The 15,397-nt window shown below is 40.5% G+C and overlaps 1 protein-coding gene across 19 annotated transcripts in view; it reads right to left on the bottom strand.

Annotated features, from left to right (window-relative positions):
• The window catches only part of LOC105475378 (membrane associated guanylate kinase, WW and PDZ domain containing 2), a 1,478,421-nt gene that overhangs the window by 104,217 nt on the left and 1,358,807 nt on the right, over positions 1–15,397 (bottom strand). For 18 of the 19 annotated variants that reach the window (XM_011730573.3, XM_011730572.3, XM_071093993.1 and 15 more), the window contains 4 exons: positions 13,563–13,748; positions 11,364–11,535; positions 5,526–5,745; positions 4,036–4,179 (listed from right to left, as the gene is read on the bottom strand). In XM_011730573.3, the coding sequence (XP_011728875.2) occupies positions 4,036–4,179; positions 5,526–5,745; positions 11,364–11,535; positions 13,563–13,748 (722 nt within the window). The remainder of the gene's footprint in view (positions 1–4,035; positions 4,180–5,525; positions 5,746–11,363; positions 11,536–13,562; positions 13,749–15,397) is intronic. The other variant, XM_071093995.1, reaches the window with a different exon arrangement.

Consider the following 15,397-nt stretch of genomic DNA (forward strand, 5'->3'; position numbering starts at 1 on the left):
AGTTAAGTTAAATTTGTGCCCTCTGAGGCATATAGTCTAGTCTAGAGAAAGTCTTGCATAGGTACAGCAGGAAAGATGTACAAAGATTGTATGAGTTACAACAAACTTGGAAACAACCAAAGTGTAAACTGACAGGGAAAATCTCAAATGTCCGTAAAATGGAAAAACAGATAATTATTATAGGTTGTAGCATATTCACATAATGAAATAATTTGTAGCAGTGAAAAATAAATGAACTATAGCTTCCTGCACCAACCTTGGATGAATCTCATGAACATTACAGAAAGCAAGCCACAGAGAAGAACATGTACAGTACGGTCCAGTTACATAAAGTTCACAAAGTGTGCAAAGCTAAATGATATAGTTGAGAGATACACAGATCTGTGGTAACAATAGAAGAAATGTCAAGCGCTTTATTTAGGAAGGTGGTTCCCTCTGAGGCCTGGAGAATAGGAGGAGAATGAAATCATGGGAGCTTGGTAATGTTCTGTTTTTTAAGCGGGGCTATGGGTTCATAGGTCCTTGAATCATTGTTAGTATTTATACTTATTACATATGTTAGAAATATTCTTGTAAATGGTTTCATGTTTAATAAAAACAATATATAAACCAGGATGCTTTTGTATTGGCTAGTTATATCTGGTCTATAGAAGCAAAGGTGACAAATTTAAAAGAAGCTAATTTCAGGCAATGTTGCTTTCTATTTTAAAAAAAGATGGGCAAGTGGTATCTTTTTTGTGCATTGATTAGTTGAACAAAATGTTTTAGGTCGTTCCAAAGCCCATTGCAGGCAGACTTTTGCTTCATGTGAGTTTCAGAAAGTAGGTAAACCATTTTATAAATAAGCTTATGTGATGCTAAGTAGGCAATACAAATGGTACCCAGCTGCAGGTGATGAAGTTATGAAATAATGTTCTTTTGCATCATAAAAATACATTTTATGGAAATGCGAACTATATTACACTTTTATGGAAACAGGAAAATATTTTACCATTTTAAGAGCAAACTTGATCTCCTTTCAGATTCTCTTTTAACTTGACTCTCAGATTTTTATTTAAGCACTTAGAATTTCTATCCTTTCTCTCCAAATGTCTCCTGATTTCTTACATTCTCTGTTTTACTGAGCTTCTCCAATATTATTTTTTATGTTCATTATTTTTTGCCTGTGTTTTCTATTTAGTTTCGGTTTTTAATTAGGTTATATTCCTAGGAGCTTTGTATCAGAGATTTATTCACTAGCTATGCAAATTTCATCTTTCCCAATTTTGTTAGACTATTTTACAAACGTAAGTCTTCTTTTTATAAACAGATCCAGTAGTATTTTCTAATAATTTATTATCCTTTTCCTTAAAATCTGAATGTCCATTGTGTTTCTCTTATGACGCCAGCCTTCTTGAGTGACTGAAGAAAAGCAATCAGATGTGACAATGATATATCTCTATTTATTATTCCCCTTATTTTCTGCATTCACAGATTGTGTTTTGTTTTGTCTGTTCAACTTTTAATACATCAGTATTAACTGATGTTGAAAAACCATCGAGTATAATAATTAAAGTCAAAACTTGCTCCTCTCCACTGGTTTTTTGATAAAGCGAATACAGTAGTTTGCCCTCATACCTCTTGCATATATTCCAAGATCCCCTGTAGATGCCTGAAATCACAGGCAGAACTAACCCTATATACACTGTTTTCCATATATATATATGATAAAGCTTAATTTACAAATTAGGCACAGCAAAGGATCAACAACAATAAAAAAATAGAACAATTATAACAAAATGCCAGCATCAGTACTCTTGCACTTTGGGGCCATCACTAAGTAAAATAAGTGTTACTTGAACACAGGCAGTGTGATACAATGATAGTCAATCTGATGATCGAGAGGGCTGCTGAGTGACCAATGGGCAGGTAGCATCTACAGTGTGGATAAAGGGCTGCTTCACCTTGTGGGAAGGACAAAATTTCAGCATGCTACTCACAATGCTGCACAATTTAAAATTTATAAATTGCTTATTTCTGAAAATTTTTATGTAATGTTTTTGGATTGCAGTTGACACAGGTATCTGTAATAAAACCTCAGAAGGTAAAACCTCAGAGATTCACATGAAGAGCTTCCTAAAACATAGCCTGGTGACCCCACTCCTAGAGTTTCTGATTCAGCAGGTTTGGGTGGGGCTAGAGAATCTGCATTTCTACCAAGTTTCCAGGTGATGCTGATGCCAGGAACCATGCTGATAACTATTGCTCTGGCTTAAATTCTGTAAGAAAGAGGAATCTTTTCCTGCAAGGGTATTTCTCTATTTAGGCTTCTTTGCCTTGGGAGTACTGTACATATACAGCAGCGAGTCATTTAGACCCCTTGTTAAAATACATGGCCACTGTTTGCAACCTACAGAGACCAGCCCTGTAGTCCACCGTGGGTCTCCATCTCTCACAGGGGCTCTGGCCATTTCGCTCATGGTCTTCCTGCTGTGTTTCACCTGCACTGCAAAGATTAATTTTGTTTTACTGAACTACTTGTGAGCTGGCCTTAAAGCAGGTTAAGAAAGTGTCCTTCTGGCTTATAGGGAAGTTGTAGAGCCAGGAAACCATGTGGAGGTCCATCTTCAAACCAGGGCTAGACGGGGTAAGAGGGGGTGGTGCTAGATCAGGGCGAGGGCTGCCAGTCTCTGGTGTCAGCCCTGCCTGGGTTTAAATTCCAACTCGGAGGCTTCCCAGCTGTCAAAGGATTGTGGTGGGAGGGAGAAATAAAGACATGATGTGCATGCTTTCTGCTTTTGGACTGTGGATAATCCCCTGACTTGGAAATGCGTATCATAGAAATGTAGACTTGGTGGTAGAAATAACAGATTCGGTCATCAGGGAAAATTGGTTGGTGAGGCTCTGCACAAGAACCCAAGGTTCCGGAACCCCAAAGCCACAGCTTTTCTTTATTAACTTAAAGAGGCAGGAGGGAGGGCAAGAATAAATTCTAGCTTTTATTCATACACACACACACACACACACACACACACACACACACACACACACACACACACAGAGAGAGTAAAGAGACTAATATTTTATATTGTTAACAAGCTTTGTTTTGTACCCTTAAACGAAGAATCAGTTACCCATCAATCAGATGCCTCAAAGTAATTATTAAATGAAAAAATCTACTCTCAACTTTATACTCTAATTGGAAAATTTCTAGCTGCTGTCTTTTTTTTTCCCCTTGAGACAGAGTCTCGCTCTGTTGCCCAGGCTGGAGTGCAGTGGTGCTATCTTGGCTCACTGCAACCTCCGCCTCCCGGGTTCGAGCAATTCTCCTGCCTCAGCCTCCTGAGTAACTAGGACTACAGGTGCGTGCCACCATGCCCGGCTAATATTTTTGTATTTTTAGTAGACGTGGGAGATGGGGTTTCACCGTGTTAGCCAGGCTGTTCTCAATCTCTTGACCTCATGATCCACCCGCCTCAGCCTCCCAAAGTACTGGGATTACAGGTGTGAGCCACCACGCCCGGCCCCTGTTGTCATTTTTAAGAACAACCTGTATCCAAGAAGCCAAATCCCTTTTTCTTCTAATGCTTCTGTCTGCCCAGTATCAAACCAAAAGACCACTCAACACAAAGGAAAAATTTCCCAAAACTCCCGCAAAACCATGTGATTAATCAGTATGGGGGATAAAGTACAAAACTAAAAATAAATTTCAAAAGATTCAACCTTAATGAAAACAGAATCATCAAACCGTAGAAAGAATTATGGAGCAATAATGTTTCCTTTTCAAGCTATTTCTTAGATTTCTTTCATTTGCTCTTTAGAAAAATAGTACTTTATTGAGGTTAATCAATTAGAAGGTCATAAGCAGAAAAATGAGAATGAGAGCTATTATAAAATAGCATTTGGCCAAACCTTTAAGAAACTGGGTCATCATGAACTAGAAAGAAGGCAAACCTACAGCAACCGTGCTTGACAGCATGCTTTAGCACTCTTCCAATACCACAGTGGGTTTTTCTTTCAGAATTAAGTAATTCTATAAAAAGAGACTGTTCTTACCCTCATCCTCCCATTCCTTATTGCTGGTCCGTCTTCTGCCAATCTCAACACATACAAATCCATTTTGTATTCCCTTCCTCCACGAATGCTGAATCCAAATCCTTTGGCTCCTTTCTCCATGTCCACAGTGAAATAATCAAAATCCTTTGGGGTTGGAGAGAAATTGGAATAAATAATTGTTTAGTTATCAGAGAAGCTTCTGTGGCTAGTCTCTGTGTTCTCCTTCTCTCTCTTAGTTAATGTATTCCAAATGACATGATGTTGGGAGAAGTCGTCATCTGACTTCATAAACTATCCAAATGAAAGACAAAATTCCAAAGGTTTGAGCAGGCCACAGCACAGTTTACGTGGTCATCAAAGAATTACTGTGTAGCTTGTTTATTTTGGTATTCATCAGTTTATTTGGCAAACGTGGAATGATTACAGATAGGCCTGAGTGACACCATCTTTCCTTTGACTTTTCTCATTCACTGCTGTTGAGCACCATAAATAAATGTCAGGGGTGTGTGTGTGTGTGTATGTAAATTACAGAGTTTGCTGATTAGAAAAGTGAAATTTAGTGGGATCTGATAATTACATGTCTCAGTCGCACAGACTATTGAATATCAAGTTGGAATGTACAAAATCAACTTCTCTTTTACCTAAAATGCAGTATATCCAAGATTCTCTGATCTTCACTATTCTTAAAATCCTTGGGCGTAAAGGTGATTTTCAACTCATAATAAAACACAATGTAATCTGATACATTTGAGATTGTACTTAATTTATATCTTGATATGTAGTTATGAAGTAGGAAGTATTTTCTAGATACCAAACTCTGGTCTAGACTCTTCATAAATGTTGAATCCTCACCCTGGCCTGTAAGGAAGATTCTCCCTTTAGGAAACTGAATCTCAGAGAAGTTAAGGAAGTTGACACGAAGCGCATCAACAAATAATCATAATAACCGTGACATTGGTTGTGTAGACAGAGAGTTGTTGGCTGTGGCAGGCGCTACACTCTGGATTGTGAAGCCAGGCCTGGTCTTATTCTTCTCCACCGGGGCTTGGCCCTTTATCACAGAGTGGCAGGTAGGGGGAAACATAGTAAAACACTATGGACCTAAAATACCTCCACTGCTAGCATCTCTAAAATTTTCTGCATTAGCAGCACTCTCAGAGGTTCCAGGTTAAAGCATTTTTAAAACTGTGAAAAGGAAACGTACAGGGAGTTAGCTAGTATTAGCAGGGATTAGTTTATTCCATTACTACTCATCCACTATTTATGTATTTATCCATATTTATTTATTTATTGACCTGCTTTATTCTGAAATAGATTTATTTATCCAGTATGTTTTTGAGGATGTAGGTGTTACCCCGATGTTACCAGAACTAGGAATAGAACTTCAGCTGTCTATCCCAGGTACTCTTTCCTCTGCCTCTCCTATTTCATTCCTTGCAGTTCTCTGGAAGCCTTGGTCAGGGCCCACTCTGCTCTCCGGGAGGAGGTACCTGGGGTTGCCTGTAGTCCGACAGAGGGTACTGCCTGGTGTCGGGGGAGTGCTGCCTGTAGTCCAGCAGTGGAGGCTGCCTGTAGTCCAAAGGAGGGGGCTGCTGGTAGTCCCCTCCTGGGGGTTGCCTGTAGTCCAGCGGGGGCTGCCTGTAGTCTGTGAATGGAGGCTGTCGGATGTCTGGTTTCACATCTTGCCTTGCTTTCACTTCCGATCTGTAACTAAATCAATGGAAATGGGATTTGCTTTGGTAACTCTGCATTCTAAGGAGATTAGAATGATCACATGGCCTCCAGAGGTGGTCTAGCCATGGCAGCTCACACAAACCACTCCTCTCGGTGGTCCTGTTGGTTTTCAGGATTATGAGAAGATTAAATATTATTTAAAAATCTCTGACAAGTGCCATATTGTATACTTTTTATTTGGCTCCTTACGAAGTCAAGGTAAAAATGATGGTTCAACCAGAACCTTGTGGAAAAGGACTCATGGATGTTCCTCTTTGACTTTGGCTATTTAAAAACTGCACAGCCACAGCAAATCTAGGGATTGAAGCACTGAACTACACATCCCAAAACATCAGCCTATCTTAACACCAGTAAACCAACCTTCCTCTCTCACTCTTACTTTTTTCTCTCACACACACCCCTTGGCAGATCATTCATTACTTCATAAAAACATGATTGAAGTGATCTCTAATTATATTACAAATACACAATCAAAGGCTATTTTAACCTGCTGAGTTGGGTCTTTTTGAATATTTTACAGAGGTTAAAGGAGTGATGGTAAAATATAATCACCAACTACAAATCAAGTGGCAAGTCATTGAATCATTGGTAAAGTTGGAAACATATTACATAGAGGCTTAAATACTAGATCATAGCTATCAAGATTAGCATCAAATACTACTGTAATCATAAGATGGAGGAGAAGGCAAAAATGTTTATGTCCAACATTTATCTCTTGCTTGCTTCTAGATATTAGTTACTAATGAAATAAACACAGAGACCAGAGCTAGGAGCATTGCTTTGTGAATCCAAACTGCTTTAAGCTGAGGCGGTTACTAGTTTCAAAAGAAATAGCCAATCAAATGACGAGTTGATGGGTGCTGACGAGTTGATGGGTGCAGCACAGCAACATGGCACAAGTATACATATGTAACAAACCTGCACATTATGCACATGTACCCTAGAACTTAAAGTATAATAATAATAAAAAATAAATTAAAAAAAAAAGAAATAGCCAATCCCTACCATTATGGGATCATTAATAAGGTGAACTGAAAAATTATCACCATGGTATGGAGGCCACTTAATTCTGTTGTTCATTACCTATTGCCATGGCAACAGTCTATAATGAGCTACCCAGGGATGTAGGTAGATTGAAAAATACATTCTACATAGTAACAATTTTTTTTAAAATTAATTGGAGGGTATGAGGAATTGAGTAAATATTTAGCAGCAAGAAAAAGCTCAAATGTGTCAGGAAAACTAGTGCAAACCAGTAGAATTCTTACATTTAAGTCTAGATTTTTTTTTTAAAACTGGTCTTACTAATGCTGATTAGTATTAAGCGTTTTTAAAAATCACTTGCCTGAACAATTGCCATTAGTGTCATCTAATATTTGGTGAGGTCACACTGAAAGTGCATGGCAATAGATGTGTTTATTTGGGGCTTTTAGAAGGGAGTTAGCGATGTAGTTATTTTAATCAACCCTTTGAGTAGGTCCCATTTATTACTTAACCCTGCAGAGGAGAGGCATTCCTTTTGTGAGCTGCATAATTTTGGTTTTGCTTTATACCTCAATTGTCCACTCGCCTACTGAGAGCATGCATGCTGAGAATAGGATTATTTAAAATATATTTTGAATAAGATGCTTAACTATGCAAATGCATGCATTAAACAAAAGGAATTGAACTGGGTGACATTTGTCAGTGTGTGTTGGTTCCTTTCTGGAAATAGCTTGTTTGGTGGTTTGGATGTCACACTGTTTTAAGTTATAGCATAGTCACTTTATTTCCACGATCTGTATGGTATTGATATGCAATATCCACTGTGTGCTCTATTTCTAACCAAATGTGTCACGAGGTATGGCCAAAGAGGGTGAAATGTAAGAATCTCCCCCAAAGTAACACAAATGACTAAAAATAGGAGCAGATGAAACTTTCAACACTCTCATCCAGGCCATCAAGTACTCAAACTATATTCTACCCCGTGTCATGTGTCAGGATTTTAAGTTGAACTACACGTTGAAGAATTCTTTAATAAGGAAAACATACTAAATTTTTTATGAGTGTTGCTAACTTTTAAGTGAATAATATACCAGCTAGGGCAAAAAATTATGTTGCTTTGAATGTGTGAAACACTTTAAGGAAAACTCAGGATTATTTTAAAAAACTGGTGCTTTACAGTTCTTTTACTTCTGAAAAAAGATCATCTATATAACCCTTCATAGCTATTAATTCCATTGCTGAAGATACTTTAGAAATGATAAAATCAGACTGCTAATGGTAAGTTCTAGCAGGTTTTTGTGGTATAAAAAATTTCCGGAACAAATAAATGCTGCCCATGGTGAGAATGCACATCTCATGGGCCCTTCAAGAATCACTTCTAGCTGGGCACGGTGGCTCATGCCTGTAATCCCCAGCACTTTGGGAGGCTGAGGCCGGTGGATCACCTGAGGTTGGGAGTTCGAGACCAGCTTGACCAACATGGAGAAACCATGTCTCTACTAAAAATACAAAATTAGTCAGGCGTGGTGGCACATGCCTGTAATCCCAGCTACTAGGGAGGCTGAGGCAGGAGAATCACTTGAACCCGGGAGGCAGAGGTTGCGGTGAGCCGAGATCGCACCAATGCACTCTAGCCTGGGCAACAAGAGCAAAGCTCTGTCTCAAAAAAAAAAAAAAAAAAAAAAGAATCACTTCCTGTCCTGAGCATCTAGAGTTCAAAGTCTGTGAAAGAAGTCAATTTCCAATGCTCTTTCACTGACTTTGCCATCTTAAACTGCAAATATCAATTGCCCTTGCTAGAGAAGGTGAACTCTGCTATTTATACTTAGTTTTGAAACATATTCCATAATGGCTCTTCTGTTGTTTTCAACAAATGCTTCTCCTTGAATAGTGTTTTTGCTTATCTTCATATTGAACATATTTTATACTTCCTGAGTACACACCCAAAAGATGTTAAAGGACTGAGAAATGGGGAGAAGTGTATGGGGTGTCCTGGGAAGCCAATCCAAGAGTAAGTTCCACAGGAAAAAATATCACTCATTCTAACTCACAACGTAGACATTCACAAGCAGATTGCCATTTTATTTTATCCTGCTCTAACATGGGAGTGGGCTGAATTTAACATGTAGGTGGGCACTCCTTGTACAAATGAAGAAATAGGAAATTCATGCCATGCACTTGGCATATAAACTGTCTTAGAGATATCTCCAGCCTGATATAAAATAATGGCAAAGAGTTTTCCATCTGATACCATGGCCATCTTTAAATGCAATTAGGAAAAATGTTTCTGGCACCTGTAAGATTACTGAATCTCTTCATTCACATGCAAATGAGCCACCACCAACAATCACAGAGTTCAGCCAGGAAACCTGAGTGCCAGTAAAGGGCCCTAGAGTTGGAGTGGGCACTTCCTGAGCTGTTAATATGGTAATAGAAGCAAAATATCTTAGAAGCAATGTAGTAGTAGAAGCAGCAAAATACCTCAGAACTCTGGGCAAATATGTTGGTGACTTATAAACATTTGGATTAGGTCAATCTGAATCCCAGAGCTAGGAATATTTCATTCTGCAGTCAGGATGTCCAAAGACCGCTGCTTCTGTGATAGGGAACAAGGTATCCCAGTTGTGAGCTGGTAGCAGATGGGACATGGCAGTGGCTGCATCCAGCTGTTGCTCTCCCCTCAGCACACCAGGGATGAGCTCACCCACTCAAGGCTGGAAGCAAGAGCCATGTCCAGGGAAATCTGACTCTGGAAAGGAGAATGGAATGTGGCTGCGAGATTAATCGACAGCGGCAAGAAGTGTCTGAAGCTGGCTCGGGGACTACTGGGGCACTCAAGTCCTTCCTCTTGAGTCTAAGATGAATTCTGGGGAAAGCCAGTGCAATCTGTTGAAGTGATAGACGTTGAGAGCAAACACTTCTGGGGCTCATTACTGAAACACTCAGGACTTACCCTTCTTATGGCTTGTCAAATTCTCACCTCTGCATTAGTTGTTTTATGGGGCTTTTCTCTTCCTTGCATATATTAAAAACATAAGCAGCTGAGGACAACCAGGCATTTACTTTTCTATGAAAGCAAATGGGAAATCAGTAGAATGAGAAATGCCATTTGTAGAAATGCCACCTGTGGCACAGGGAACACAGTTTGCTTTGCAACAATGTGAATGATGAACCCAGAGAGTTCTGGGAATCAAAAACAGAGTCTCACTTCATCTTCACCATCATGGGAGGAGAGGGATGGGAAGCAGATGTTCGGAAAACATTAGAATCATTAAAAAGGCCAGTGAGGAGTTCGCATGCAGAGGTGTTTCTGTGAGTTGTTTTGTTTCGTTGTTGTTGTTGTTTCCCACGGAAAGGGAGAAAGCATCATGGGAACACCGCTTCATCTTTTTCTTTCATGGCTCAGCCCAACCCAGGCTCCCTGTTACATACAGGTCACAATAAGAAGACAATGTTGTTCTTCTGACAATGTTTTTCTGGAAGTTCAAAGTGTCTTATTCATTAGTTTGTGATGCCTATCTCTAATGCTATGTGTGGAATAGAAGAACCTCATTAGATTGTGAGTAGGAGGATGTAAGGTTATTATAATCAGTAAACATGCTAATTTATTTTATTTTTGAGACAGAGCCTCACTCTGTCATCTATGCTGGAGTGTCACGGGAATGTTCTCAGCTCACTGCAACCTCCACCTCCTGGGTTTAAGTGATTCTCCTGCCTCAGCCTCCCAAGTAGCTGGGACTATAGGCATGGACCACCATGACCGGCTAACTTTTGTATTTTTTGTAGAGATGGGGTTTTACCACGTTGCTCATGCTGGTCTTGAACTTCTGGGCTCAAGCAATCCTCACATCTCAGCTTCCCAAAGTGCTGAGATTATAGGCGTGAGCCACCACACTGGCTGGTAATACTTACTAATGCCTACAAATCCTTCAACATTCTCCCCACTTCGACATCATCATCATTCTCCGAGCCATGACCTTTGTGGTTCAATGGAAGCAGCCACCTCCTAACTGCTTAACCTGCATTCACCCTGCCAGCCTCCTGTGTGCTTTCTGCAGGGCAGACCAGGAGGCCTTCTTATAAAGCAAATCTAATGATAACACTCCTCAGCTGAAGACCCTTCAATGACTTCCTGCTGTACTTAAAGATCAAAACATCAAGTAAGCATGCTTACAAGGCCCTTTAGGGTTGGCCCCAGCCACCCTCACTGGCTTCATCTCACATCATACTCTTCTTCTGCCACTCCATATATTGGCCGTATTTCTGTCGTTCATACTGCATGCTTGCTCCTGCCAGAGGGCCTCTGATTAAGTTCTTCACTCTGGACTCCCTTTAACATGCTCTTCAGCTGTTAAGCCCTACTCATCTGCAACTGCTCACCATTTCTTCAGGAAAGCATCTCTCTTTGTGAAGGACAGACACTCAGCTATCTTTACTAATAAAACCATATGTATAACACACACACAACCTCAAAATCACACAAAGGTATGCATGGCAATTTCCACTTTATGAAAATCTCTCTCTCTGCTTGTCCTGTGCTGTCCCCAAATGCTCCCTCCTCTCCCCACCCGATCACCTCTCAGAATCACAAAAGTCAGAGGAAACTTTACCTATTTTCATGTCCTTGCAGCTGAAGTGGTTGAGGTGGTGCTGGCTGGGCGACGGGGCTGTTGGGGGTGGCTGGGCTTGGTTGGGCCAGGGGACTCTGCTGTGCCAGGGGACTCTGCTGCGCCAGGGGACTCTGCTTCTCTGAGCTGGGTGCCGAGGTGGGGCTGTTGAGCTCTGCGATGGAGAACCACAGTGGCAGATGCAGTCAGGTTAGCATTGATAAGGGGAAAGAGGTGACCAGAGGTGGTGACTTTGCCTCTGCTGATGACTCAGGCTTTGGTTATTTCCGTTTCTGCTAGGTTTTTAGATAGCAGGTTAATCTTATCAAGTTCTAATACCATTTCTGAAATTTGCATTCTTTCAGTAATGATCACTATGGAACAAGGCTATGAACAGTATCTTGTCATTCTGCCAGAAGAAAAGATTACCAAAAAACCTTGTAAAACTATGAAAAAAATAATTCAAAGGACTAAGCTCTAAAACATGCTCTATTTTTGCAGCATTGCTTACTGAGAGAAAATGGATCAGCCACCACTTTTGGCTTGTAATAAACAGTCTGAAGAGTCTTTCAAAGTGTGGATAAAGAATGAACCATTAAAAGGAAAATGTTTTTTACAATCTTTTCCTCATCCCTTGTCAGTCTTATTACCTCACAGCCCACTGGACTCCACATTTCTCCAGAAAGAAAACGAATGCTGGACACAAGAAGATTCACAAAACTGTTCTTTTAAATAACTGCTTCTGGACTTCTTTCCTAATAACATCAAATTTTCAACTGAAATTGACTATATATTGGAATAAGGGCCCAACAACAGATACATTCCAGACTTGGAAAACTGAGAAGTATTTAGACTTTCAGTAAGCAATCCGGTTTGCAGTTAATTTCCATTGAATTGTTTATACATGTTGGTGTCTACAGATAGTAGGTTAAAAACCAGCATGGCCATTTTCTTTTCTCTCTCTTTTTTTTTTTTGATTGGGTAAGAAAAGGAAGGTGATCTATTAGCATTCCCCTATAAACTCCTCTCCCCCTGCCCTTTTTTCCCCCACAGTCCAAATCTTTTAATTCCTTCTCCATTTATATCAGGGTTTCCCAGACTCAGCCCTGTTGGCATTTTGGGCTGGGTAAATCTTTCCTGTGGGCGGCTGTCCTGTGCATTTTAGGATGGTTGGCAGCATCCCTGGCCTCCACCCACTAGATGGCAGCAGCATGCCCACCCCAACCAAGAGAGTCAAAAACGCCTCCAGACTTTACAAAATGTCCCCTGGAAGGACAAAACCACCCCCGTTGAGAACTACTGTTTTATATTTAAAGTCAAGTGGCTGTTTAGCCATTTGCTGTCTACATGTCAGATAATCCTAAAATGGAATTGGGGGCTGAATAAAACAGAGGGTACCAAGTTGAGTGAGCCCATCAGCCTCTGTGTGGGACACTCATCAGTGAGCTCCAGAAATGGAATTCTTCAAATTGTTAATGAGTCAGCAGCCAGAAACTAGTCATGAACCCATTGTCTCTGGAAATGGTGAATTTCCGGTGCGGGGATGTTCACAGCTCCATGACCCCCAGGGCATGGTTATGAACTGTGATGTTCACTACTCTTCTGAGCCTCAGAGGGGGGTCCTTGTACAGATAAATTCAAAAGGCTCAGTGGGAATTTTAAATTCTTACCAGACGCAACATTTTCTAAGTGAGCTCTCTTTATACCACAAAACCTCACGTTTTCAAAATCAATCTGACTTTGAAGAATCCTCTAGAGATTTCCTGTTAACGTAAATATTTTTTTTTTCAGATTTGTAACTATCACCTCTGTTGAATGAATTCTGACTTAATATAAGCATAAAAGGGGGGGCCCACAGGGAATGATTGAATAACCTGGTGTCTCAGAATTCACACTATTTGCTAAAAGGCGAAAGGTTTATGCGATCTGAAGAGAAACCGGAGTACATGGAATTCACACTATTTGGCCTGCAATGCCACATAGCTTGACCTCTGAATGAGACAGGTACTGAATAAACATGATATGGATTGCAACTGAGTGTGAGTTTTTGCAAAAGTAGAAATAATAATCAACCTCTGACACTCTGACACCACAGTGACGGCAGGCAGGTGCACTCCACGACCCTGGCGGGCAGGCTGAGAACAGCCGGTGAGTGTGTCCGTGTGTTGACCGCCTCTCTGCAAGGCTGCCTCAGGCACTCACCCTCCTGAGGAATGATGCGAAGGGTGACACTAAGACCTGCATCCTTGATGAGCTTCACGATGTCAGCGTGAGGCATGTTGATGATAGACTGGCCATTCACTGCTAGGATCCGGTCTCCCACTTTTAGTTTTGCACAGCGATCTGCAGGACTCCCATCAATGATGCGTCCGATTTTATGGGGCACAGCTAAAAAAACCCCAACAGAAATAGGTATCAGGGACATCACCAATACATGTTCTTTCAGTCCCAGCCCCAAAGGAAACAATGAAATGTCAGAATTCCTTCCTTTGTTAGTATATTTGCCTTTTGAAATCACACTGATTTCTATCAAATGGGGTCCTGTGCATACTACTGAGACCAGAGTTTCTAAATTCAAGTCCTTTGCAGTGATAGGCCAATTCCAAACACAGACCAGGGGTTCTCAAACTTTGGGGTGATCATAATTAACCTAGAGTTAAAAAGACAGCTATTTGGGCCTTACTGGGGACCATCTGAATTAGAATGTCCAGGCAGGAGGTGAGGACCGTGAGCTTTCTAAGAAGCTCCTAGGGAGATTCCAATATATGAGTGTTTGAGGATCACATAGAACTTTGTGCCCCATGAGCTCATATTCTAGAGGCAATAATCAACAATTTAAGAAAGCTACAATAAATGCCAGAAATTCAAGTTCTTCCCTTTTATTATTTTATTGAGAGGAGAAAACAAGGAAGGAAAGAAATATGTGTTAATATGGGTAGTAGCCACTTGGTAAAGAAGTTATAACCACCTTCCTACTCATGTACTAAGCTTTAAAGGTTGATGTGTTGTCACATCTTATCTCTTCTTTCTGATTTACTTTTACATGGTGCTGATATTTTGCTAATGTCTGATATATAATGTATTTATTCAAATCTACAATGCCATGGATGGTAAGGCATACCTTTATTTTATATACTACAGGAAAAAAAATAAAAAGAAACACTGCTAACTAAATAATGATGCTCCATTGACTATAAGATGCTCTCCAACTGTCAAAATATTAAAATATAAACATGTTTAGGATTGGTAAAATGTTATATGTCTTTTAAAAACAATGTACACTTCTTTTCTTTTTTATTTTTATTTTTTGTTTTCTGAGATGGAGTCTCGCTCTGTCACCTAGGCTGGAGGGCAGTGGCGCGATCTCGGCCCACTGCACGCTCCGCCTTCCGGGTTCACGCCATTCTCCTGCCTCAGCCTCCTGAGGATCTGGGACTACAGGCACCTGCCACCATGCCAAGCTAATTTTTTTTTGTATTTTTAGTAGAGATAGGGTTTCACTATGTTAGCCAGGATGGTCTCGATCTCCTGACCTCGTGATCTGCCCGCTTTGGCCTCCCAAAGTGCTGGGATTACAGGTGTGAGCCACCGCGCCTGGCTTATTTTCTTTTTACTATTTACTTATATGTGTGAGGAGAGCCACACACATGGGAATACAGATTTTCCTGGCAGTGTAAATGTTTAAGTACCTACCAAGATAACTATTTCTGGGGTGGACATCAATAGTATACACGCGTAAACTCCCTTAAGGAGCTTACCAAACTAGAAACCTATTTCCTTTCCTTTCTCCCTCCAAGACTGTGAGCCCCAGCTCAGAAACCTGTCAATAACTCTGTGTTGTTGCTCTCTCTATGGAATCAGGTACTGCTTTGATATGCAGAAATATGCAAAAATGCAACCCACCATCCAATATGTTTCAGGGATGTCTATTCCTTGAACTCTCAATCTTGCACATGCTTTACAGCGAAAGGCAGAACATTAGTTAATAACCATGGCAAGGAAGGACAGTTAGTGAGTTAATGAGCCAGTACCTTGTT

This window comes from Macaca nemestrina, chromosome 4 (assembly GCF_043159975.1).
Source record: "Macaca nemestrina isolate mMacNem1 chromosome 4, mMacNem.hap1, whole genome shotgun sequence".
Taxonomy (NCBI): domain Eukaryota; kingdom Metazoa; phylum Chordata; class Mammalia; order Primates; family Cercopithecidae; genus Macaca; species Macaca nemestrina.